Source organism: Podospora bellae-mahoneyi, assembly GCF_035222275.1.
Source record: "Podospora bellae-mahoneyi strain CBS 112042 chromosome 1 map unlocalized CBS112042p_1, whole genome shotgun sequence".
NCBI classification, from domain to species: domain Eukaryota; kingdom Fungi; phylum Ascomycota; class Sordariomycetes; order Sordariales; family Podosporaceae; genus Podospora; species Podospora bellae-mahoneyi.
Window position 1 is genome coordinate 4523325 of NW_026946359.1, and position 22841 is coordinate 4546165.

General features: G+C 52.1%; 6 protein-coding genes across 6 annotated transcripts; 2 read left to right on the plus strand and 4 right to left on the minus strand.

Annotated features, from left to right (window-relative positions):
• Positions 1 to 749: 749 nt before the first annotated feature.
• QC761_113490 (uncharacterized protein) lies at positions 750 to 2463 on the minus strand (the record flags this gene model as incomplete). Its single annotated transcript, XM_062874625.1, has 2 exons — positions 750 to 1297; positions 1352 to 2463. 2 exons carry the CDS (start codon positions 2461 to 2463, stop codon positions 913 to 915), a joined length of 1497 nt encoding a protein of 498 aa, XP_062737801.1. The 3' UTR covers positions 750 to 912.
• A 161-nt stretch (positions 2464 to 2624) lies between these two features.
• QC761_113480 (uncharacterized protein) lies at positions 2625 to 4406 on the minus strand (the record flags this gene model as incomplete). Its single annotated transcript, XM_062874624.1, has 3 exons — positions 3490 to 4406; positions 2737 to 3407; positions 2625 to 2680 (listed from the first exon to the last, which is right to left on the minus strand). Exons 1-3 carry the CDS (start codon positions 4089 to 4091, stop codon positions 2625 to 2627), a joined length of 1329 nt encoding a protein of 442 aa, XP_062737802.1. The 5' UTR covers positions 4092 to 4406.
• A 192-nt stretch (positions 4407 to 4598) lies between these two features.
• On the minus strand, positions 4599 to 12589 carry QC761_113470 (uncharacterized protein). Its single transcript, XM_062874623.1, is given in 6 exon segments — positions 4599 to 8429; positions 8487 to 8644; positions 8717 to 9229; positions 9594 to 10093; positions 10504 to 11512; positions 11526 to 12589. 4 exon segments carry the CDS (start codon positions 9610 to 9612, stop codon positions 5190 to 5192), a joined length of 3930 nt encoding a protein of 1309 aa, XP_062737803.1. The 5' UTR covers positions 9613 to 10093; positions 10504 to 11512; positions 11526 to 12589; the 3' UTR covers positions 4599 to 5189.
• On the plus strand, positions 11024 to 11698 carry QC761_113465 (uncharacterized protein; the record flags this gene model as incomplete). Its single annotated transcript, XM_062874622.1, is given in 3 exon segments — positions 11024 to 11404; positions 11460 to 11514; positions 11528 to 11698. 3 exon segments carry the CDS (start codon positions 11328 to 11330, stop codon positions 11696 to 11698), a joined length of 303 nt encoding a protein of 100 aa, XP_062737804.1. The 5' UTR covers positions 11024 to 11327.
• A 95-nt stretch (positions 12590 to 12684) lies between the features above and the next one.
• RAD53 (Protein kinase protein rad53) lies at positions 12685 to 18945 on the plus strand. The gene is made up of 4 exons (XM_062874621.1): positions 12685 to 14490; positions 14568 to 15259; positions 15322 to 15660; positions 15717 to 18945. Exons 1-4 carry the CDS (start codon positions 14454 to 14456, stop codon positions 18426 to 18428), a joined length of 3780 nt encoding a protein of 1259 aa, XP_062737805.1. The 5' UTR covers positions 12685 to 14453; the 3' UTR covers positions 18429 to 18945.
• Positions 18946 to 21066: 2121 nt separating this feature from the next.
• QC761_113450 (uncharacterized protein) lies at positions 21067 to 22687 on the minus strand (the record flags this gene model as incomplete). Its single annotated transcript, XM_062874620.1, has 5 exons — positions 21067 to 21863; positions 21926 to 22102; positions 22123 to 22174; positions 22213 to 22570; positions 22626 to 22687. 5 exons carry the CDS (start codon positions 22685 to 22687, stop codon positions 21067 to 21069), a joined length of 1446 nt encoding a protein of 481 aa, XP_062737806.1.
• Between the last annotated feature and the right edge of the window lie 154 nt (positions 22688 to 22841).

The window sequence follows — 22841 nt, forward strand, 5'->3', positions numbered from 1 at the left end:
TCGCGTCACGTCAGCAACTTGTCTGGGGGGCTGTTTCGTTTCTCTTCCCTTTGGGTACGCCAACCGTGAATGAGGCCCAGAAGAGGGATCTCCAGTTACAGATCGAACTGGAAGGTTGGAAAGAAGTCAACAAGAGGAAATCTCATGAGCTTTTCGAAAATTTGTTGAACAGACAAATGCGAGCCCAAGACGACACACAGCAAGACGGTTGCAGCTTGGGTCTCACTTGGCATTTCCGATAAGACAGGCGCAGAATTTTGGTGGGGTTGGCTCTGTCCCACCACTGAGCGAACAGCGTCGAACGACGCTAGAACTTCGCCGGTGACGACGCCTTCACTGCGGTCAGATGTCCATCCACCCCACGGCCCATTTAGCGGGTTTGCACTCGGCTGCAGCGCGCATGCAGCGTATCAATTCCCCGTTTCCTGCCATAGGCGGCATCCAAAAGCTTGTTAAGATGAAAATGTAACAGATTGATATATCTCACGAACAAGTACGAGCACTTGACGGGACCGGGGGCGGGGGGGGTTATACGTGTACTGAATCTGGCTGCATTCCAGACCTGCCAGATCCCAACGGCTCAACAGCCGACTTCGACGAACTGCGCCATCCTGTTGACCAACACTGTCCGTGCATCATCCTCTTGCGTAGACAGGCCGGTGTACATCCGGTGCTTCCGCTTCCGCAGTCACCCATTCAACTCCGGTTGACATGTCACCCTGAGCCATATGCCATTTACATGCAAACTAGCACGTGCTCCAGACGCCAAATACAACTGTTATTCTGCTAGCATCTATGCCAGCAAAACCGTAGTTAATACATCAAAGTCAATACATCTTTCGCCCATGTGATGCCAGAAGTCTATGTCAGCCACGGGCCTATTGCAGGCCTATACAGCCTGGCATCGTCCTCTCAGTCCTGCATATCCCCACCCGCGATCGCAGCATCAACCGCAGCCGAGATCTCCTTATCACTAGCGCCCTCACCAGTCATAGCCTTTTTCCTTCTTTTCCTCTTGGCCTTGTGCTCGCCCGCTACCTCCGCAGCTGGCGCTTCTGTCTCTTCTTTCCCAGGCCTTTGCACCTTCTGCCCATCCGTGACCTTCTTTGCCTTTTTGACCGCTAATGGGTTCGGTCCCTTCTTGCCGTAGTTCTTCTTCTTCTTCTTCGGCTTGTCGTCCTCACCCTGTGTCGAACTCTTGCCCTTTACCTCGTCATCCTCCTCATCACTCCCAGACTGATCCTCATCATCCTCTCTCTTCCTCTTATGCGTCCCTCTCGTAATACCGCTCATAAACCTACACCCAGTCAGCATTTCCATCACCACGCAAAAGAACTCCAGGGTCACATACTTGGCCTTCTCGTCCCGCTCCCTAACCTTCAAACTCGCCTCCGCCATCGGCTCCAAAATCAACACACTCCTCTTGACATACATCAACGGCGTCGGCACCACAGCCCTCAGCTTCTCCCTCAGCATCTCGTCCTGCGTCGCAACCACATACCGAAACTTGTTCTCGTTCCTCCTCTTCGGGTCCACCACCGCCATCACACACTCCCTCTCCGTCAGCGGGTCCTCGTCCATCAGATGCCCGCACCTCCTCCTCTCAAAAGTCTTTGCCCGCTCAATAGCCGCCGCCACCCCCGGCTCCTTGTTCCGCGCGTACATGGCCCGGATGCAGCACTGCGTGATCATCGGCTTGAGGCTCTTGGTCGACAGCGCCTTTTCGAACAAGGTCATCAGGTCCAGTTTCATCGTGTCGAGCACAATGTCGGACGTCATGAGGAGTTGGTAGGGCTCGCGGAAGCCGAGCATCTGGAAGGACCGCATCAGCTTCTTGTATTGCTTGGTGCGTTTGCCCATGGTGGTGAAATTGTTTGCCCGTCCGAATCCGGATTTGCTAAGTGGTGGTTTGTGGTGAAAGGTTGGTGAACTAAGTGTGATTGACGGAACAGCAGAAAAAAGTTCGCTGGATATTGTGTCAGGCGTTGATGAGGTTGATGAAAAGAAAGGTTTATGAGATTGAGAAGCTTCATGAACTTTTGCTTGGCTCCCTAAAAAATTCCACAAGGCAAGAGCCCCACTTTGATACCTTGACGGCTGGTGGCCCAAGCTCCCAACATGGCTCCACTTTGGCTCTAAGATGGACATCAACACTTTGAGGAAGTAATTGAGAATATCATAATGTTTGGCGGATTTAGATACTTCAGTGCCTGCTATTCTATAGGATACTTCAGATACTGTAACTCGAGAAAACGCCAAACACCAAACCCTCAACACCCGCCTTGCTTGCTGACCTAGCACCATATCGAATCCTACCCTAACCCATGCATGTGAAAAAAAGAACCCGAGTATCAAGCCGTATAGATATCTCCCTTCAAAGCAGATCATGGAAAAGCAAGATCTCAAATCCCATCTCGTGAAAACCCCAATACTTGGTTTCTTTGCCCGTTCAAGTCGTGCCATTTCCCATTAAACAAACCAATCAATGCTCCACACGATCGATCCCATCTTCGTTACACCATCCCGGCCTGTTCAATGACAAGGCCCCCTTGATATCGAGTATCCAAGCCCTCAGCCCAGGATTAAAATGTTGTTTCCTTCGAATTTTGTCCATCTTCTTAAAATCACCCCTTGTTCTTCCTGCACATCGCCGCAACAACACTGATATCATCAAGCTTTCCTACACACAACCGTCAGCAACAATATCTACATCAACTCAACGCCCAAAGAACTTACCACCCCCACTAGCCAAACCCTCCTCGATGGCATGCTCCATAAACGGACTCTCCGCAAAAGGATCAAGAGCAATCACCTTCGCTGCCTCCTTCAGCTCCTCCGCCACAAACCCCATCATATCCTTCCCATCCTCCCCCTCCACAATCCCTTCCTCCCTCCCCTCCCCCCTCTCCCACCGTTCCACGCTCTCGCTAACCTTTTCCACAATCTCATGCGCCCACAGATTATCAATCACCCCGTCCGACATTGCAAGCACCACATCCCCTTCCCGTATCGGTACCTCGTCCACCACGGCACAATTCACCGGCGTGTCCGGACTGTTCGTACCAAGCTGCCTAGGGCAATCAAACCAGTGCCACTGCTCCTTAGATTTAAACACCATTTCCCTCGTTGACGGGCGCACAACCATCACTTGCGAGTCTCCTATGTTGGTGACATACACCAGTGGTTCAGGGTCGCCCGTTTCGGAATTTTTCCGAAAGTGAAGCAGTGCGCCAGCCGCCGTGGTCGTTCCCTGCCAATCGTTCGGTTCCGAAGTCGCCTCGACCGTTTGCTCGTACGCGTGCTGGAGGTAGGATACAGGATCGGGGTGGTAGTCTCTTTGGCTATGACTTGCCGCGTCTTGGAATATATTCGTCGCCCAGAAATGCAAGATTAACCGGGCCCAAAGACTGAATATGTTTGTCTGTCAGATTGGACTCCAAGAAGAAAGCAAGTGGGTGAGAAAGAAAGAGAAAATAATAAAAATCTAACCCAGCATGCCCCCTCGGCCTCATACTCCAAGCGCCCACCCCATCATTCGCGCAAATAAAGTACTTGCTCGCAAAAACAGCATCGTCCCCATTGGTATACCCCTGAATCAAATGCCCATTCACATACACCTTCCTCCTATCCCGACTTCGATCATGCGTGCTAAGGGGATCACTAAACGACCCCGAGGGAGGCGACAAGAACGGCGGGGGGAACGGCCTTGGTGTTCTTTTGGCGAAGAGCCCAATCCCCGTGTCGAAACAAAACGGCAGTTTCGGGAAAACCGACGGGTCCAGTCTGCCGTCATCATCCAGCGGCAGCGGAGGTGGTGGTTCTTCGGAGGAAGATGCGGAGGAGGTAGATTCGGTCGTCGTCGCAACAGTCTCGCCAGCTATTGTGTCATTATTGTCCGTCGAGTACAGAAACGGAGCCGCAGTCCGGAATGTCGCCCGCTGACTCGGCGTTGGCAGCGTCTCATGTAGCAATGTCGGAAACTTCGAACGAGGGGGCCATGGTGATCGCAGGACCAGGGCCGCCGGGACAGCCGCCCTCAATCGCGCGTGTGTTGTCGGGGCTTTGAGTAATCGGGGAGATAGTCTTCTCATTCCAGCGAGAGCGGCGCGCTGTCTCAATCAGCCGTGACGCTGGCGAGCAGCGAGCAGCATTCGAGATGTAATTGCAAGCTGTGCGAACGTGTTCGATCGAGGGGTGGGTTGGGTTGAATCCAAAAGGTTGGAAACCGGGAAGTGTACGACAGGTGGGCAGGGATGAGGGATGGTCGAAGGTCAAATGGAGCCTTGGGCTTATCTTATCAAAGCGAACAAACGGTTTGAGGCTCGATGACATCCAGTCGTCTTGGAGATGCAGGGCCCTTGTTGCGCTGTCGCCACACAAAAGCTTTTGGTAAGGTAGCTGGCAAAGTGGGGCCGGACTCCGCACTAAGTGGGCTCTTACACACAGAATCGGCCCGGGACTGCGATCCAACGGCCGCCCAAAGAGACAAGAGTTGAAGATGTGTTCGTCCTTACTGGACAGCTGCTGCTCTGAATGTGGCTGACAGGCGAGTATCATAGCAATGGTGAAGAATCAGAGTGGTATCAAGCACCTAAACATTAGATGAACAGGACCATCGTTTACACAACCGATCTCAACATGTCACAGTGGTTCGACGGACTCTGGCAACAAGTTGAACAGTTGAAACAACCTTATTATATCGGACCGTGCGGTATGAACGCCGCACAGCCGTACAACTAAGTACAACTAAAAAAGACCAAACGCCAAAGCAGCAATGATAAAGCTGAATGTATGGATGAAAACCCGGACAACGCTAACCATAATGCTCCTGGCAATCTAGCCTTCCACTTTGCTCCCATCAACTGGCCATGTTCTGAAACCACAACATCCACCCTTGAATCCAAGAAAAGAAAAAAAACAACGCCGTGTGGCCCAAAAATCCAAAATTGTTGCCTGCTCTGGAGAAACTTTTGAGTGTGTAAAAAACCAAGCTAACTCGTAGGTATGAAATGTTGGGAAGCCCTGTCGTGATCTATCCTGTCGTTATCTCAATAGAAAGAATGTCATCTGCTTGCATGCACGTCGTTCAACCGTCAAACCCGTCCCCCGCCCTGTGGCTACTCGCAGCCTCAACTCGAGCCGCTATCCGACTCAAATGTCTTCACCAAATCCTTGACCTTGACCCTCTTCTAAAAAGCCTGGCCTTGAAACGTCATTCTTCCCGGCGTCCCAGATCGAGGACCGCCGGGCACCGTAGCCGCTGCAAACGGAGCCTGTAATGGCGGCGAGTTGCTCATTCCTAACCCTATTTGCCCTTGCTGTCCCCATCCACCGCCAGACGCAAACGCTTGGTTAACCGGAGGCGCGCCACTCAGTGAGCCATGCTGAGACATCCCTTGGGGAGGCCATGACTGTGGCCCATACTGAAGGGGAAACTGGGGGCGAGGGGAGCCTTGGTATTGAGCTGCAAAATGAGCCTGTTGCTGAGCGAAAGCAGCCTGGGCAGCTCGCTGCGCCTGCTGATGCTGCTCCCGATTTCGTTGATCAATAGCATGCGCAACAGCTTGGCCACCGATCCCTTGCCTCATCTGAGCCCTTTCACGCTCGCGCGCCTCAATTGCACCGACCAGGCCAACCTTGGCCTGGGGAGCGTTCTTTTTGCCAGCGATGGCAATGAGAGGGCTGCCCGTCATCCTCGCGACGTGTTCTTGCTCGCGTGCCGACAAGTGCGACGAGACTTCGCCGCTGGACAGAGCAAGCATCCCAGCCTGGCTCACAGGGCGACCAGATGAGAGTAGGTCAGCCGAATTCGACCGCGAATGGGATGCTGGATTACTGTTTGGCCGCTTGTATGGGGATGTAGGGGTACCCGCTCGAAACTCGTTGAGAGCGTAGCCCGAGGGGTTACGCTGATGCATAGTCGCACGTTGTTGGACAAACTGTTCAGGGGAAATTGATCTATTAATGGATGTGCTGGGGCCTGGTACGACACCCGGTTGCCAGGCCACGCTTCGACGAAAGGAATCGCTCGATTCTTGACGCCGATGGCAATACGCAGGACCAGGGCCAGGAGATTTTCTACCAGAGGGTGTGGTTGCATGACGTGGAGATTCCATTCCAGATCCAGAATCAGCTCCGTGTGAAGAGCCTGGTGCCGACAACACCTTCCCAGGTGGAAGTGCTCCATAGTTCAAAGTCCGCCCAAAATCGATATCTGGAATTTTGTACCCTTCTCCAGCCTTGTCACCAGAAACAGGCGCATCCTCACCCGTGGACTTGAGCACGCCGATCCGCGGCCGTTCCGTTGATCTCACTGGCAGTTCTATCGAACCCCGATGCGTGCTAGCGTAATCAGGGCTTACTGTAGAAGCGCCATCATCGGAATGACTTTCTGACCTGTTTGGAGGGGGCGGGAAAAAGGAGATGGGAGAGACTGGTTCCTGGTTCTTGTGCTGTAGGCTGGTGGTTCTAGCAAGCAGAGGTTTACGATGAATCGGGGACCTTTCTGGAAAATTGAACGCCATATCAGCCCTGGAAGGTGGTGGGGTCTGCCGGCCGCTAGGAGGGCCCGAAGACTGTGTTGTTTGATTTCCATGTGGCTGTTGACTCAGTGCAGGGCGCATACCGGAGTCAGTGGGAGAGGGGCCGGTTGATGGACCAGAGTTCATGTGTCGCGTGGTGTTGCTATCGGGACCTAGGACGGAATGTTTTAGGGGAGAATCTGACTGGTTTTGTAACGAATCCAGGCGCGGTGAAAGGGACCCAGGAGAGCCTTGGTAGGTAGTAGGAGCTGTCAAAACTTCACGAGATCCATTGTAATTAGCATCTGATTTCATGGTAACGGCGCTGGTGGTTTGTGTCTGTACCGGTTGACCTCGTGGGCCGTTGTATCCAGATTGCGGGCTCATCGTGTAGTCACCGCGCAGCTGCTCATCCGGGTATCCTCCAGGTCCCAAGCCTCCTGCGTTGGCCAGCTGGGAAAGCGTAGTGTCGGATAACCTGTTGTGTTCCCGACGCAACTCAGGTGAAGGTTGGGGCTTGGGATAAGGCCGAGATTCTGCGCCATGAGCAAATGCTGGAGGGGGAGCGACCGGCTCGGGGGTCATCATCCGCTGCATTTCGTTCAGGTTGTAGCCAGCCATGCCTTTAGGATATTCATCTTCGGAGCTGACCCTCTCCGGGGTGGGCGCCAAATCGCTTGCAAATGTCCTGGCTCGGTCAGCGGGGCGCATAGCCGAAGGGCCGACTGCGTGATGATCCACATCATAAGGGTAAGGTGAGTGGTTCTCGAGCTGGGTATCCGAGATGTTGCGCGTGTGCTTGCCATGACCGGCCATAGCGTATGGTGCCCTCTCCCTGTTGGCATCTGGAGGTGCAGAGTCTGTTCGCGTACCCGGCCGAGTCACAGACATGGACCTTGATGACCGCCCAGAACTTCCATCATCCGATGCAAAACCTACTCTCGGCTTCGACTGTCCGCCCTGGCTTAGCCGCTTGCTGCTTTGGCTTGCGGTATCTCCAGCGGCCTCCATATCCAACATGCGAGTCCCCGTCAGCTCTTTCAACTTCTTGCGCCACTCCCTCTCCGACCAAGAAGAGCTTCCGTCGGTGGTGATGAGCCCACTGACATCAAGCAACTCGAGATATCCATATTTCTTGTGCTTTGGCATCGCAAACATGAGGGAGCGCGAGTCTCTAGGGCTTGCACACAACCGACCCGGACGACCGTACAGACCAAACGTGTCCCAGGTTGGGAAGAGGAAGCGCAGCAACATCTCAAAACCAGGGACCATCGGATGCGACTCGGGCATGATGAAGACGAAGCCCTCGGTTGACGATGGTGGTTCGGAGTGGATGTGGATATCACCCTCAATTTTCAGCAGAGTCGAGCCATCGATCAGCGCCTTGGCCTGTGGGTAAATAGCGTAGGCTGCATAGGCATCGGTGATGGTCGCTATTGGCTTTTGGTGCTTCTTCTTCTTCTCGGCCTCCTTCTTGGTGTCGAAGAACCTGATCTCACCCTTTAAGATGGGTGCATGTGATCGGTCATAGGCAGAACGCTTCTTGTGCTCCTTTTGTGCCTTCTGATACTCCTTCTCGCTGGGTGGTTCTATCACACACCAACAACGTCTCCAGGGAACACCGGCACCGAACCTTACACGGACGTATTCCTGAACGGGAACCCTGGCGCGTTCCATGATGATGTTGATGCTGTTGAGGGTCTTGCCCTTGCCGGCCACCACGGCGCCCGTGTATGCCTCTTGAAGTGTCGAATGTTCATACATGGCCAACCGGATGCCGGAAGTCCACTGGATCAAAGAATGGTGCGAGTTAAAGTGAAGCAAATAGCGATTCCGGCCCGCGGTGCTAATGCTGAGGATATTTTGTAATGGCTGCTCATCGGCGGACCTTGTTGGAAGCGATTCGATCTGTGACCTCATGTTAGCAACAACTCACTCAACGGAGCGAAGCAAGGGTCCACTTACCATCTTGATCGAAGCATCGGTCAAGTTGATGAACTTGGGCAACACCTCCCCGTCGTCACCAGCGGCATCCAACTCGGCGGCGTCCCACAACGACAACACAGTGCCGACAAGCTGAGCGAAGCACTCGGTCCATGTTCGATCGGGGTTAGGTTTTCCTTCTATATCGCAACAGCTGGTTAGTTCGCTAACACCATATGCCAAGCGAAGACTTTCGCTGCGGTGGTTCTTACTAATGTCTTGGTCGTCAAGCTTGAGAAAGTAGCCCTCCTGATACAGCTTGTTGGAGTGACTGTTTAGCAGGCTAAAAATGGGCAGAAACTCTGCTGGGGTCTGACTAGACAATTCCATGATGAGCGGACGGTATGTTTGCGAGAGGGAGCGAGGTCTCTCGCGTCGGTTCGCTTTAGGTCGAGGGCTTGGTGGGGGAGACGGTGGCAGCCGTTTTACCACTGGAGCATGTTCGTCTTCAGGAGACGAGATGGGTGTTGTTTCGGCAGTCGAGTCTGGCGGCAGTTCGCTCTCGGAGGACTCTTGCAGCGTCGGCGAGCGTTGCAGTGTCGGCGAGGTCTGGAAGGGTGGCGACGAGGAAGGTGAGGTGACGGAGGTGTCGAGCCTAGAATCCGGTTTTGACGGGATCGGGGACGACTGGCAGGAGGATTCGATGCTCTTGGGTGGTGATGCAGGTGCGGGTGTAGGGGTCCCGGAATCCCTGCGAGGTGTGAACTGGGCTATAAACGAGCGCACTAGAAGCACGACAAAACCCCGGGTGGCAGTCAGTAGATTGCAAAATTGGGCGAGATTACACAGCTCCCCCAGTGGGCTGCTCTTGTTATTATTGTTATTATTGTGCCGGGGACGGGGAGTGCCAGGCGGCCGACATCGTCCCAGCAGTCCAGCTAAGCATTTGAGAGCAATGATTTGCCTGCCTCAGTGAGGCGAAGCATGCCAGCCAGCGACCGGAGGGGGGGTACGATGGGGTGCCACGGGTCCCCAAGACATGCGCCAATCCTAGCGGACAACAACTAGAATTCCATCTAGGTCCCCGGCACACAGCTTCCACCACACCAACAAGTTTCTGGGAGTAAGGAAAATTGCTATGTCACATACCTCGTCCCTGGCGGGCCATGATGGATGTCGAACGGATGTTTGTGCCGCGGAAGCTCCGGCACCGAACGAAGGGAAACGAAAAAAGGTGATGTCGCAGGGAAGATGCGGGTTTGGGAGGTAGCCGGAGCGGAATGAATGCAAAAGACGAGAAACGAAGTGGAGGTGAGGCAGAGGAAGCTTCTTTCTCCTGAATTAATCTTGCCGTGCTGCCTTCTCCGCGCCAAGGGGGGGTTTCCGATGGTCTGGGACTTTTGAGGGCTGTTCAGTGTTCGGTCGGTTGCGGCTCCATTAGGCAATGTCGTTTCGGGATACGGAGGCTTCGGGACAGAATAAAGACGAAGAAGCTCTTTGCTACGGATATGAGGTCTGAAGACTGGATGACGCTGGCTGGGGCCGTCCCAAGTTTTGTACGGAGCAGTGCTGGAGCCAAGTAATTTTTTTTTTTGGCAAGAAAGCGCCGTTCGATCCCCCGGCGATCGCTAGGCGAATCGTTGTCTTTCCTGCATCAATCTTTGTAAGTGGAAGACTACACTAAGCTCGCTGAATCTCTCTCGATGTCCAGGTCGAAAGGAGCGGTCTTGCCGGTACAGGCTTGGGTGCAAGACAGTGCCGTGGATGCCCACTTGGCGTGGCGATTCAGTGATGCTCCAAATGCCCAGTGTTCCCTGTCGAACCTCCACAGTCCACTTGGCGACTCGTTCACTCTGACAGTGTGCTATTTTCAGTCCTGACGAGACGGTGACGGTGACGGCGCCGTTCTCTGGCCTGGGCTCTCTGAAGATACCGCCGGCATGTTGTGGTTGTTTCCAGGTCGACCAACATTAGAGGAACTTCACTTTCGGGCAACATGGAATGTATAGGCGGGCGGGCAACGGAGATTCAAACAATGCAACTGCACAAAAAAACGCACCTCGATTCCGTCAAAGTACAAGTGACAGCTGGCAGCTCAAAGCTAAATTCGACTGGAGAACCAAAATGAAGACCTTTAGTAAAAATAATTTGCAAAATCAAATCCAAAAAAAAAACTGCAGTTCGTAAACAACTGAGAAAAACGAGCTCAGTCAGCACTGCTGACCATACGAGAGGCACCAGATATGTCTCGTATTTGGAATTGCTACTTCCCGTCTTCCGCCTGAAAGCTCCGAGTTAAAATACACCTGCCCATCTTACACCTCAATATCAAGACTCTCCCTGTTGTTGTCACTTTCCAGGGACATTTTCAGGTTCTGGCTCTGCATGCAGTGATCAATGATCAGTGCGGCTTTCCCGGATCGTTGGACTGGGCTCTGCAGTCTCAGGATCTCTCTTGACCATCAGGAAGAAAGTCCCTTGGTCGATCCCAGGTAAGCCAGATCATCCCGCTCCGACAAGCGAGACGTGCAGCGAGTGCCACCGTGTCATGCACCTGCAAAAGCCCACACCACGACATCATCAGTACAGGATATGCAGCACACCATCACCCAGCAGAGAGGCGCTATTCTTTTAGTGTCTTCTCCCGCCTGGCTATCGGCAGCAATTCTCCAGCTTTTTGCTGTCTTTTCTCTCCGGACACGCTTGCTGCTTGCTCCCCAATCCTGCATTGCATCACCGGCTCTCAGATGTCGTTGGCAGTTGACGCTGCCCAGCAAAGAAGACCCCGCGATTACTTGGCATAGAGAGCAGGGGGGTCTGGATTGGCCAAAAGTTTGCTTGGATGACGAAGGGGTCTGGTGAAAAACCTCTTGTCGCCAATCGATGAGCCGCCAGATCCTTCCCCGCCCGACGAACCTCCAGCCTCCGCCTCGTCGGGGTGACGACGCTCTCGATTTCAGGTAGTGTACTCCGTAGCACGTTGTCACTGCGCTGCGATGGCTCATCAGCCAACAGATTTCCCTCACCTTCACCACCTGAAACCTCTTCGGGAAATTCCACAAAATGTCATGGGAGGACAACATGGCATTTGTTCACCAACGGTACCAAGCCCCGCCAGCATCAGCAAGCTGGAAGCGCTAGAACCGCAGGTCGGTCCCCACGTTGCCGTCCCCTGTCCGGCACCACTTTCCGATGCGATCCCAAGAACTGGGCACTTCTGGGCGTTGCTGGGCATCGCTGATGAATATCAATGAGTTTGAATACGCGGGCATGGCGGTCAAGATGAATCCGTAATCAACTTGATTGTGCTGCGGTTGCCGCCGCCGAGAAGCTTTTCATGTTGGATTCGTGTAGCCAAGGTCTCATTGAGTGAGGCTTGGGAATAGGAAGGTGAGGCCAATACGAGCTTGGGTAAGACAAATCACCGAAGCAGCGGCTGTCGGTGCTGGCGTATTCGCACCAGCACCTGTGGGGAATCCATCTTATCCAGAATCCTGGACCTGAGACGTTATCTACACAGCGAGGCGGCATTGTCGTTGGCTGCCTATGCACACTGTTTCTATTTGCCTGGATTCTTTCGTTTTGGATCACCACCTGTCTATATGTTGCACAAAGTGTATTGAGTGAAGAAGGGTTGCACTGATTTTGGTTCTGATTAATGAGGTTCCTCTTCTTGTCTTGGGCCTATAATAATTGGCACCCACGAACACTCCACCACTTCATCGTGGCAGACAGGCGCTACCCTGGGGGACGACGACGGTCAATTTTCCAGGAGTTCCCAGCCACCCGAGGACCGGGCTTTGGCCTTTCAACGACACCTTTTGCCGAAGCCGGAACAATCTCCATCGAACTTACGTCATCGTCCCCTTGCTAGATTTCAACACCAGCTATGAACTGATCACAGCCATCACCAGCTGTGTACGTCCGTTACATGGTGTAGTCTGTTGGTCTCAAGACACGCACTTTGTCTATCAACATCCCTCGTTTCCTAGAGTCTTGAGTCTTGATCACGAGGGGTATACCGAACGCTCAATGGCATCATTCGTTCAGACACCTGGACAAATTTGTGATACTGAAGGGTCCAGCTGACAGGTTACACCTCCATTCCCGCCCCTCCATCTGACTCCCACTTTTTCAAGGAAAGCCTCTCATGCGGGTAGGACGCGCCTGGATTAACCAGCGGGAGCAAGGGGCGGACGGGAGGCTTCGCCTTGTCGATATTTGCGGCGTCCATGGTGACGCTGTGCCACCGGTGTTACCAAGCTATCGAGTACGGTAGCGTTTGAGTCCGGCAGGTGATCCCGATAGCCATTGCCTATCACTTCTGGTGTGGTTGGATGCCTCTTTAACTACTTTGACCAGGCACTTTTTGGGCGATTGGCTCACTACCTATCTTTTCAAGTGTAATTGAGACTTCTATACGAACAGGTATTTAAGCGGTTTGAACACTCCTACGCCCCTCTAAAGTTGCAAACTCAGCATTTTGGCAGCGAGCAATCTTCGTCATATTCTTGTACAGGAGACAAGCTTCACCACAGCAAGACGGTTGTTCAGTATCTTCGATTTCCTTTAGCGTTGGCACCGCCTGAGCATAACAAATTCCCAGCTCCCAAAAATATATGTAAAATAAGATGCAGATCAATGCCAATACATTGTCTTACCGAACACTGTTAGACAAGGTCTTATCTCCAGTGAAGCTCGGGGTTCCTGACATGTTGTGTATTCGAGACTCGATCGAGATTGGTCTCCTCTCAAACCCAGGCTTCAGATGACATGATGTCTGTATCAAACACAGCCATCCTCCAGCTGCCCCTCCATTGTCTTCTCTTAATGGTTCTATCAGAAGAAGCATTTACACACGCATTTTACCTTCATCCCCAAGATGACATGCCATTTCATACACCCTTGGCCTTCGCAAATCCTTCTATTTCATAAGATTTGATGGCGAACCATGAAAATAACCAGCCACCGCCTCTTGCTTCAACAATACTGCAAGGCCTCCAGACTCAATCCTCTTGCCAGGATGACTTTAACCTCATAATTGTTCGCCGCCCCGACCGCCGTTTTGCTCTCGTACTCGGGTCGACGACTCAATTACGTGCTTGACGCAGCCATCCGGATCGATCTGTTTCAACAAACAGAACAACCCCTCAATCCGTTCAAACTCCGTCGATCGGAGATGTCTCATAGGGCAAAATGATTGGAAGAGGGAAGCGTCCGAGGAGGAAAAAGCAATCGGGATGGAGCCGACGGTGCCGGAGGCGTTCGGTATACCAATTGACTCCTCCAAAACCCGCCAGGCTGGGAAGGCGATGTCCCCAAACCGAACGCGCTATCGCGGTCCAAAACGCCCTGTCAACCCAGTCGGCCGGCACGCGTGCACAGGGCAGTTGCTGCCCCCAGTCAGTGTTGTGCAACTGAACTTGTTGAATGGTGGAAGTGAGACCCAGCTTGTGATGTTTTCTTTTTCTGTGGGTTGAACTCAGGTTCAGTTCGCTCCTCCGTCGTTTTCCTGCACATTTGTTGCTCCCTGCTCTCCTCGTCGCTTTTTTCCATGCGAAGCTTCCAGGTTGACGTGAAGGTTGACTCGCCAGGCCAATTTTTGTTGTTTTGCTTGCTGCGCACGCCTAGTGCCGACTGACCACCAGTCCGCCGCGTTTGGACCCGCCTGGCTCGAGTCCTTCGTCCCCCTCAACTCGACGTGACCCGCTTCCCAACCTGCGCGCGCTCGCTTTCGCCCGACGCGATCTCGTGAGGATTTTGGCAATCAACTGCCACTCTCCGTCCGTGGGCGACGTGTTTCTTCGCTTCCCTGTCGAATGCGCCGGAATAAAAAAAAGGGCGTATCTCACTTTTGCCATAACCACCGCGATTGCTTTTCATTGCTCCTCATCAAAGGCTGCCGCCACCAACGCCGCGCCGTTGCGGAGCTCCGACCTTTGAGACAACTGTAGAGCGCAAGTGGCAGGGACATCAGTGCCGTAAATATATCCATACCTTTTCTTTGCGATGGACTCGTTTGGGGAGGATTCGCAGCCGACTCAAGGTTTGTTTTGATCTGCCGAGCCCCCTTTTCTCCTGCGTGTTTCTTAGTTCTAATCTGATTGACCCCTTTCTGCGCAGCGACGCAAAACGTCGTGGATCCGAGACGGCTGGGACAGCAGAACTCGGGCTTCTCAGATACAGACATCGCCGACATAATATGTCTTCTTGTTCCGCAGTCGGATGCTGCACGCCGAGAAATCAGAAGAATCAGACTCCGAACACCAGAGCACACGGTTGGGAGGGATGAGGCGCTCAACTTGGATGTGGAAGAGGATGGGGAGGATGTAATTGGGGGCCAGGGCTTTCCGGGACATGGTGTAGGGGAGTATCACATTGCGCTGAGGTTTTCCACCGAGATTAAGAGTGCTGTAAATGGCTTCACCTTTGGACGAAACGAAAGTCGTTGCGACATTGTTTTCGAAGACGATCCGATGCGACGGCTGAGCAACACCCACTTCCGCATCTACCTCAATGACCACGGGGTTTTGATGATTGAGGACATGTCGACAAACGGCACCGTTGTTGATGAGCAGCTCTTACGACGAAAGGGCGAGCCACCGCTCGATGTGAAGAGGACACTAAGGAGCGGTTCGAATATTAAGATTCTGATGCATGAAGAGGCAAGAGACCTCAAGTTCAGGGTCTGGATACCAATCCGGCAGGGCTACTCAAATGAAGCCTACAAGCAAAACCTACGAACATACATTTCAAATCGAGCAGCACTCACGGTAGATGTGAACGCAACCATCGTGCCCGGCCCTGGTGGGCGTGTAAGCTCATCCCCCTCCTTTTGGAAATCCAACCGTGGCCACGTGAGTAACTTGACATGTAGGTTGACATATTCAAGCCCGCGGCACCCAGAGCAGCTCCTGCGCAAAGGCAAACGCCCAACAACCCGGTAGCTGTTCGTCGGGCACAGCCAGGTCCTTCAGATCAACAAGATACCGATGATATCTTTGATGGTCTTCCAAAGGCGTGGGGTGGGTCGCAAAAGTACAACCGTGTGGGCGAGGTGGGCAGAGGCGCCTTCGCTACCGTCTACAAGGTGACCTCAAGGTTCAGCGGTGAACCTTATGCGGCCAAAGAACTCGACAAGCGGAAGTTCATGAAGAACGGCGTCTTGGACCAGAAGGTTGAGAACGAAATGCGCATCATGCAAAAAGTCAAACATGTCAGCCTCCGCCATTTCTTGAGTTCTGTTTTGCACAATTACTGACACCGCAACAGCCAAACATTGTAGAATACGTCGAGCATCTCGACTGGGATAACCGGCTGTTGATCATTATTATGGAATATGTCGGCAAAGGAGACCTCGGGAGGATGATCTCGGAGTATGGGCCTCTCACCGAGGACACCACGAGGACCATGGCAACCCAGCTGCTGGATGCCTTGGATTATCTTCACAAGATGAACATCACCCACCGTGATGTGAAGCCGGACAACATTCTAGTGAGCTCACATGATCCATTTGTGGTCAAGCTCACGGATTTTGGGCTTTCCAAGATGATTGATCACGACCAGACGTTTCTCAGGACCTTTTGTGGTACCCTCCTGTATTGCGCCCCTGAAGTATACTCAGAATATGCCGAATACGATAGCAGAGGCAGACGGCATCCCCGAAATCGACGTCTCCACCCACAAACTGGTCAGAGATACGATCACGCGGTTGACATTTGGTCCTTGGGAGGCGTTCTTTTCTACACAATGACGAAATCACCCCCCTTTCCGGCTCAAAGCGGAGCTAGTCACTCGGCGCTCCTTCATCAGATCATGACCAAACCCCTCAACATAGCACCCCTTCAACAAGCCCAAATCTCAGAAGAGGGTATCAAGTTCATCCAGGGCATGCTCGACCGTAAACCAGAGAACCGAGCAACGATTGAAGCGCTCCAGCAGCACCCCTGGATTCAGCCGCCTCCGCCACCACAGGTCGATGAAGTATCCGACCAGGAGCTCAGCTTCAATGCTTCACAGCTCAGCATCCAGGATCAAGACTTGCAGATGCCGTTTGAGGACCATCTGATTCCAGCCAGCGACGATGAAGATCTCCCTGATCAGGAGCCAGTTCCAACCGGCGGATACGAGTCCGAGAAGGAGAACTACACATTTGGAGCCGGTAACCAGCCACAGCCTCAACCTCAACGTCTCTTTGGAGAAGTAAATCCGTCGGCTATGGGGAGTCAAGGCGCGGTGGCGGCCCATCGTCTGAACCTGCCGGTGTCCAAAGACAGCTTTGCGTCAAGCGCATCGACGGAGATTTTAGGATCCGACAATGAAATCAAGGACAGCTTTGAGTCTGACCAACACTCCACACCGCGGCAGAAGAAGCAGTTCTCGCAAATTCCCTCTGTCGGTCTGGAGGAAGGGTCCTTCTCGCTCAGCCAGAGCAGATCCACGGAGGACCTCAACACCAAGACCTTTGATGTGGCATCACAGAGCTTGGGGGGCGCCGAATCCATCCTGGAGAATCTTAATATGAAGTCACGCGTCGGCTCCCTCCTTGCCTCTCGTGGAAGTGAGGTGAACTCCAGCAAACGCAAGCAGAATTCATCCAGCGAAGATGAGGCTCAGCGAGGGCCTGTATCCGATGGGCGCGGTCTGAAGAGGTTTCGATCAGACCCTACAACGGTTCAAAAGCAACAGCAACAACAACAGCAGCAGCAGCAGCAGCAAGAAGTCGCCATTCGCACGCTCGATAGGAAGGACTTTGATTTGATGTCGCAAATCCCATCGATTCCTAAGCAGTCGGTGCAGATCGACATTCCAGTCCACAAGGCTACATACTGGCTGGCTAATGACAGAAGCACCTGGCATCTGACGTACCCCGAGATGACACAGCTACAGTTCGACGCCTTCAAAACGGCAGCCAAAGCCAGAGGAGAAGACTTTGCTCCAGGCAAAACCCCTCTTTGGGACCTGGCAATGAAGTACTTCCCACCTACCAATCGGGAGCGGCCAGGCAAGATCAGAAAGACCTTTGAAGATTCCGGAGACCACACGATGCCGTCTACTGCAATCGAATCCCAGGCGAGTCAGCATGTCGAGATTCCAGACACCCAGGACGCGTATACCACCATGGCTATGCACTCGGAGCGAATGAAGCCAGTGATTGCGTGTTTGAAGTCAACACCCAGTTCAGTGGTTCACTTCATTCAGGTCCTGGTAACCGAGTGCATGATCTCCTGGGGCCGTTCAGTCGACAACACTCGCTCGTACGAGCCCAAATCGGAGAGCAGAGTCCCAAAATACGCATTCAAGCTCCTCCTGTGGAAGAACAACTTTGATGCGACCATCAACAGGAACTGGCGGCCTTGGAACAAGCGCTACGAGCCTGACGAGGAGGAGTTCATGTTTTACATTTGCACCAAGGCGACCAACGGCATCTGGATCAACGGCGAGAAACTGCGCTCTCACCTGAACGAGAACAAGAAAGCCGACGGCCCTTACAAGTACTGGGCTCCCCTCTACGACGGCGACCGCATCTCCGTCTGGCAGACCATCGACGGCAATTCCAGAACCGAGCTCACCTTTCGTTGCGTCTGGGGAGGCAGCGCGAAACCTCGTCCCGGCTACGGTCCTCAAGCTATCCCAACCGTGGTTGACACGGACACTGCCCGCCAACTGGATTACCTCTGCGACAAGATTGAGCGCAAGATGCGCAGTCTGAACGAGCACGACCTCTGTATGGAGGAGGCGGAGTATGACATGAACCAACGCCACAAGCACATTGACCGGGAGAGGGAAAAGTCGAAGCAGTTTGAGAAGCTGAGGAGGCAGGCGGACAGGGGTGGGAGGAGGCCGAGCCCGATGCCGGGGATCACGTATGGGAATGCGGATTCCACGCCGGCGATGTGGACTAGTCAGTTCAGAGGGGGGGTGCCTGTTTTTAGGAGGCCGAGTCCGACTGCTTCGGATTTGTTGAGGGCTGCGAGGTATTGATTGTGGTTTTGGAGAGAAGAAAAAAACATGATACCCGGTGGAGGTGTTTTTTTTTTTAACGATTGTTGGAAGGTTTGTTGGAACTGTTTGGTGTGAGAGAAGGGAGGGGTGGGTTTTATGCATATTATTATACAGAACACAGTCGTTACGGTATAGCTTTGTTGGAAAGGGGTGTTTTATATCTGTTATAGGGTTGGATGAATGTTTGGGCGCAAAATTCATACATGTCTCGTATTGTATTGTCATCTAGTTTTTTGGGGAGGGGGTTGTTAGTGGATGGATAGCTTGATGGATGTATTATTTCTGGGTATTTGTTTTGTTGACTGGTACTGGAGATCTATATTTTTATGTTGGAAGGATATGATGACGAGCTTGGTTTGTGTGGTTGGGGAAGTGGTGATAGTGTCGAGATGCTTCGATAAGGAGGCTGGACTGGAAAGAGATGTTTCAAAACAAGAAAATACAATATAGATATCAGACTAGGTGCTATCTAGATGGTTTCAGTCATGTGTTTTTTTTTCCTGAGGGATTTTCTTGTGCCAGGTTGTCTTGGCTTGATGGGATGAATACATTTGGCACTCTTAGGGGGTGGGGTGTATGGTTGTTCCTTGCAATCATCCAGGCACATCTTAACATGAGACTTGCCTGTTTGTTACTTTGATTCAACCCTTTTCTTTGGCATTGTGCATTAATCAAGGTATCACACTCGCTCTTCCCCCTCTTCCTGAGGTCTTCTTTTTGGAAATACTCGCAGCCGAATCTACTTGTGTTAAAGAGGGATCGATCATCAGATACAGCAAGCAAAATCACCCCAGCCCGTGGAACACACATGCTGTCTTCATCATCCTTTTGGACACTGTTCTTCAAAACGGCATTCTTCCGCAATCTTCTATATGCCCCAGATGTTACAAATTTCATCCTGTTCACGCGACCATGTTTGATGCCTGATTTCGGATTTCTCAGAACAATCTTAATCAATGCTATAGGGAGAGATATCAGGGCCTGGTGTTTCTCTCATTTGTTTTTGTGTACCTACCATTACCATTGTGTTATATTGGGGTCTTTCTCCGCAAGAGGGATTGAGAAGTGATATGCACTTGCACAAGACTTGGTGTCGACACAGAAGTGCTTTATAAGACCTTTCTGATCAAGATAACAGGACTTGTGTATGACTTTCTTGATAGGATGAAGGACTTTTATAGGATCATTGAAGAAGATAACAGTGCTTGTTATGACTTTTCGAAGAAAATAGTGTGCCTCAGTGTGGTGGTTCTTGTCACAATTGGTGTGTTATATCAAACAGCCCAAATTGAAGGGGGAAAAGAGAGTTGTATTTCTTTAGCTATGGTAAGGTCTCGAACTTCCAATTTAAACCACCCAAAGGTGAGTCCATTACACCTTGCCACAGCAATGCCTCCTTTCCTTGCGACGAGCACCGCCGAATCGCCGTAATGATTACCGTAAGTGTACCAGGTGAGCGGAGGCGTAACGAGACGTGGTGATAATCGTAGGTAAACTACTATCGGCGATAAGGTGGTATAGAAATCGAAGGTGTGATGCCAAAAGCGTGTATGGTACAATGTGTGTGGTGATGACGGTGTTGAACTGTCAAATCAATGCGCAGCGAGAAAAAAACCCCTCCAAACTTCCAAAATAAGCTGGCAGCCCTCGTGCAAGGACTTTTCCGCAAAGACAGTAATGCTTTACATGTAGTCTTTTTGCAAGAGTAGCAGCGGTCAACAAATGAATTTTTCTCAAGGTAACAGCGCATGCAAATGACTGTTATGGGAAAATTGTAGCGCTCGCGGTTGAGCTTTTCTGTCAAGATAGGACCGTTTGTAAACGAAGTTTGATTACCACAGCAGCGCTTGCACAAGAGTTGTATGAAAATAGTACCGCTTGCTCAAGATATCAAAATCAAGAGAGCAGCGCTTACCAGTGATATCTCTGATTAAAGCTTGGATTGGTCAAAATAAAGTTGGGATGGGTTCTTTAAATATCATGGCTAGCATAATGTAGGGTAGAATTGTTCTGGTTGTGTCCTGCTACTACGATACATCTGAAATCCAGGACAGAGTCCCAGAGCGTCTGGTTCCTCCAGAGGATCAATAATTTGACTTTGTCTCATTTTGACTGCCATCATGTTAGATTTGATCGGTTCGAGCCAATTCTAAACTCACCCTCAAGCGGATGAATGGTTCTTTGAGAGGCTCTCCTGTTAACTCCCTTGTTCGACTCTTTCTAAGGACCTCTGTCCCAATCGTAGCAGATGAGGTACTTAGGTTCTCATCGCAATAGTCAATACGCAGGTCAAACACCCTATAACGCAAAGCATGCATTTTTCAGTGAACTTTACACACCCAACACGATATACTGTACAGCTATACCCGCACTTCTAATAACTGTGACTGTCCCAAACCCTTCCCAGACAACTTTTAACGCCGCCCATCTTTAATAATACACCTATCGATACAACTCGCCCCTTTTTGCTGACCCTGAACGCCTTCGAACTGATATCATACACTAATTCTACGCCCAAACTTTCCTTATCCCACTCGTTCTTCTTATCGTAACACCCAGCCCATCCATCCTGCATTCCCTGTCCTCTTTCCGGCTCTAGAAAGGCACAAAACGCCTTTTACTTATCATATCTTTCAATCTTCCACGCCAGATCACTATCCACCTCAACTACCCTGTCTCCATCCTCCTCAAACAATGCATCCAGCTCACTCACCCTCCTAACAACGCCACCTTCCGGCAGCTCTTTTCTCCGAGTCGGTGAGCCAAAACTGCCGAACGCCTGGCCTTCATACTGCTTCATTTTCTCGTAGGTTTCGGCAAGCTTGGCGACATCCGGAATAAACATCTCTTCTTCCGACTCCTTCCCTCCAGCATATTGCTGGTAATGCAGCAAGGGCTCTGACCGCTTCCGTTTAGGGGTACTGTTTACCTTGCCTTCACGGTTTCCGGGGGAACGAAAAGGGGTAGCGGAGCCACGATCACCCGGTTCAGAGGTAGGTATCTCAGTAGCGGTAGATTCGGGGGCAACAACGGATAAAGATCTGCGGAGTGGTGATCGTGTAAAAGGGGCGTGGGGGGTTGCCCGGGGTGACAAAACTGCGGCTCGGGCGCGGATGATAGCTCGGTGTCGACGAGAACGGGGCTCCCTTACTGGTGAGCTGGAGGGGGGACTGGGGGGTTTGAACCCTAGGTCGCGATTCACCTTGGATTCTGCCCCGAGGTTAAGGGCGAAGTAGAGGCCGGAGAGCCCCCTCGTAGTGGGAGAGGTCCATGGGCTGGAGGAGGATGAAGGGGCGGAGCTCTTGGGATTGGGTCCAGGGGTTTGTTTGTTACCTAACGATATAGGGGCCGAGGGGGGGATAATTCGTCCTTTAGGTTGACGCTGAAACGGGAGGGGTTGTGGCTTGACTGCCGCTGTCTTTTAGGAGGACTAGGCAAGATATTGTTACCTGTGACAACCTCAGGGGGGTGTTGACTTGAGAGGAGGACTTCAAACTTCCGACGAAACAACGATTGCTTTGCGGAGGGCTGCGGTAGGCCTCTAAAGTCCGCAGACTGGCAGTAGATAGCCTCCTTGACGATGTTGCGGAGGAGGAGGAGCCAAGAGGCATGGGCTCCAGGCTGGTTTTCGACAATGACCTCTCGTGTTGTTACTTTTTGAGGAATCCGCAACCAAGGAATGTCTCTCGAGCCCAGATTCGAGATTCGCGATTTGGTGTTCTGATCTCGATCGATGAAGGGCGGCAAAATGCAACTTAGAAACCCCTTTGGGCTTCCTTTCAGATGTGAGGGGCAACCTCTCTCGGCCATCCATTCCTTTTTCTTGGGTTCCGGCGGAGAAGTGGCGGTTTCCGTGGCGATTGGAGTGGAGGTTATACCCCTCGACTGCATCGAAGTCCCTTTCCTTAACCCCAAGCTGTTTGGGGATCACATCGGCAAGCTTATCAAGAGACGAGGTCGTAACACCCAGAGATATAGCCCCCGCAGAGCGATCCGTGGATATCAACCCCCTTCTCTCCCCCATCTCTGCCGGTAACTCTTCCAGCTTGAAGCCTTCCTGGGCATCTTCCCGCAGACTTTCCTGCCGCTGAATCTTCCGGTCAACACTCTCGAGAATCACACTCTCTCGACCAGTCTTCCTGGTCGTCCTCTTCGCCCTCCCTCATGTCAACGCACCGTTTACAAAACAGTTGGAGAGGGGTAAGGGGTGCCCCTGACTTGACCAAAACAAGGTGCATTTTTGATCGAGCAACACCACATCCATGACACCATTCGTAGGGAAATTTCCTTTCTGCCCCCTATGTTAGCCATACATATTAGCATAACAAACATAACATGACTTTATAAAATTGCTCAGACGAAATGTTGAGCGTTTCTGAACACTGCTGACTT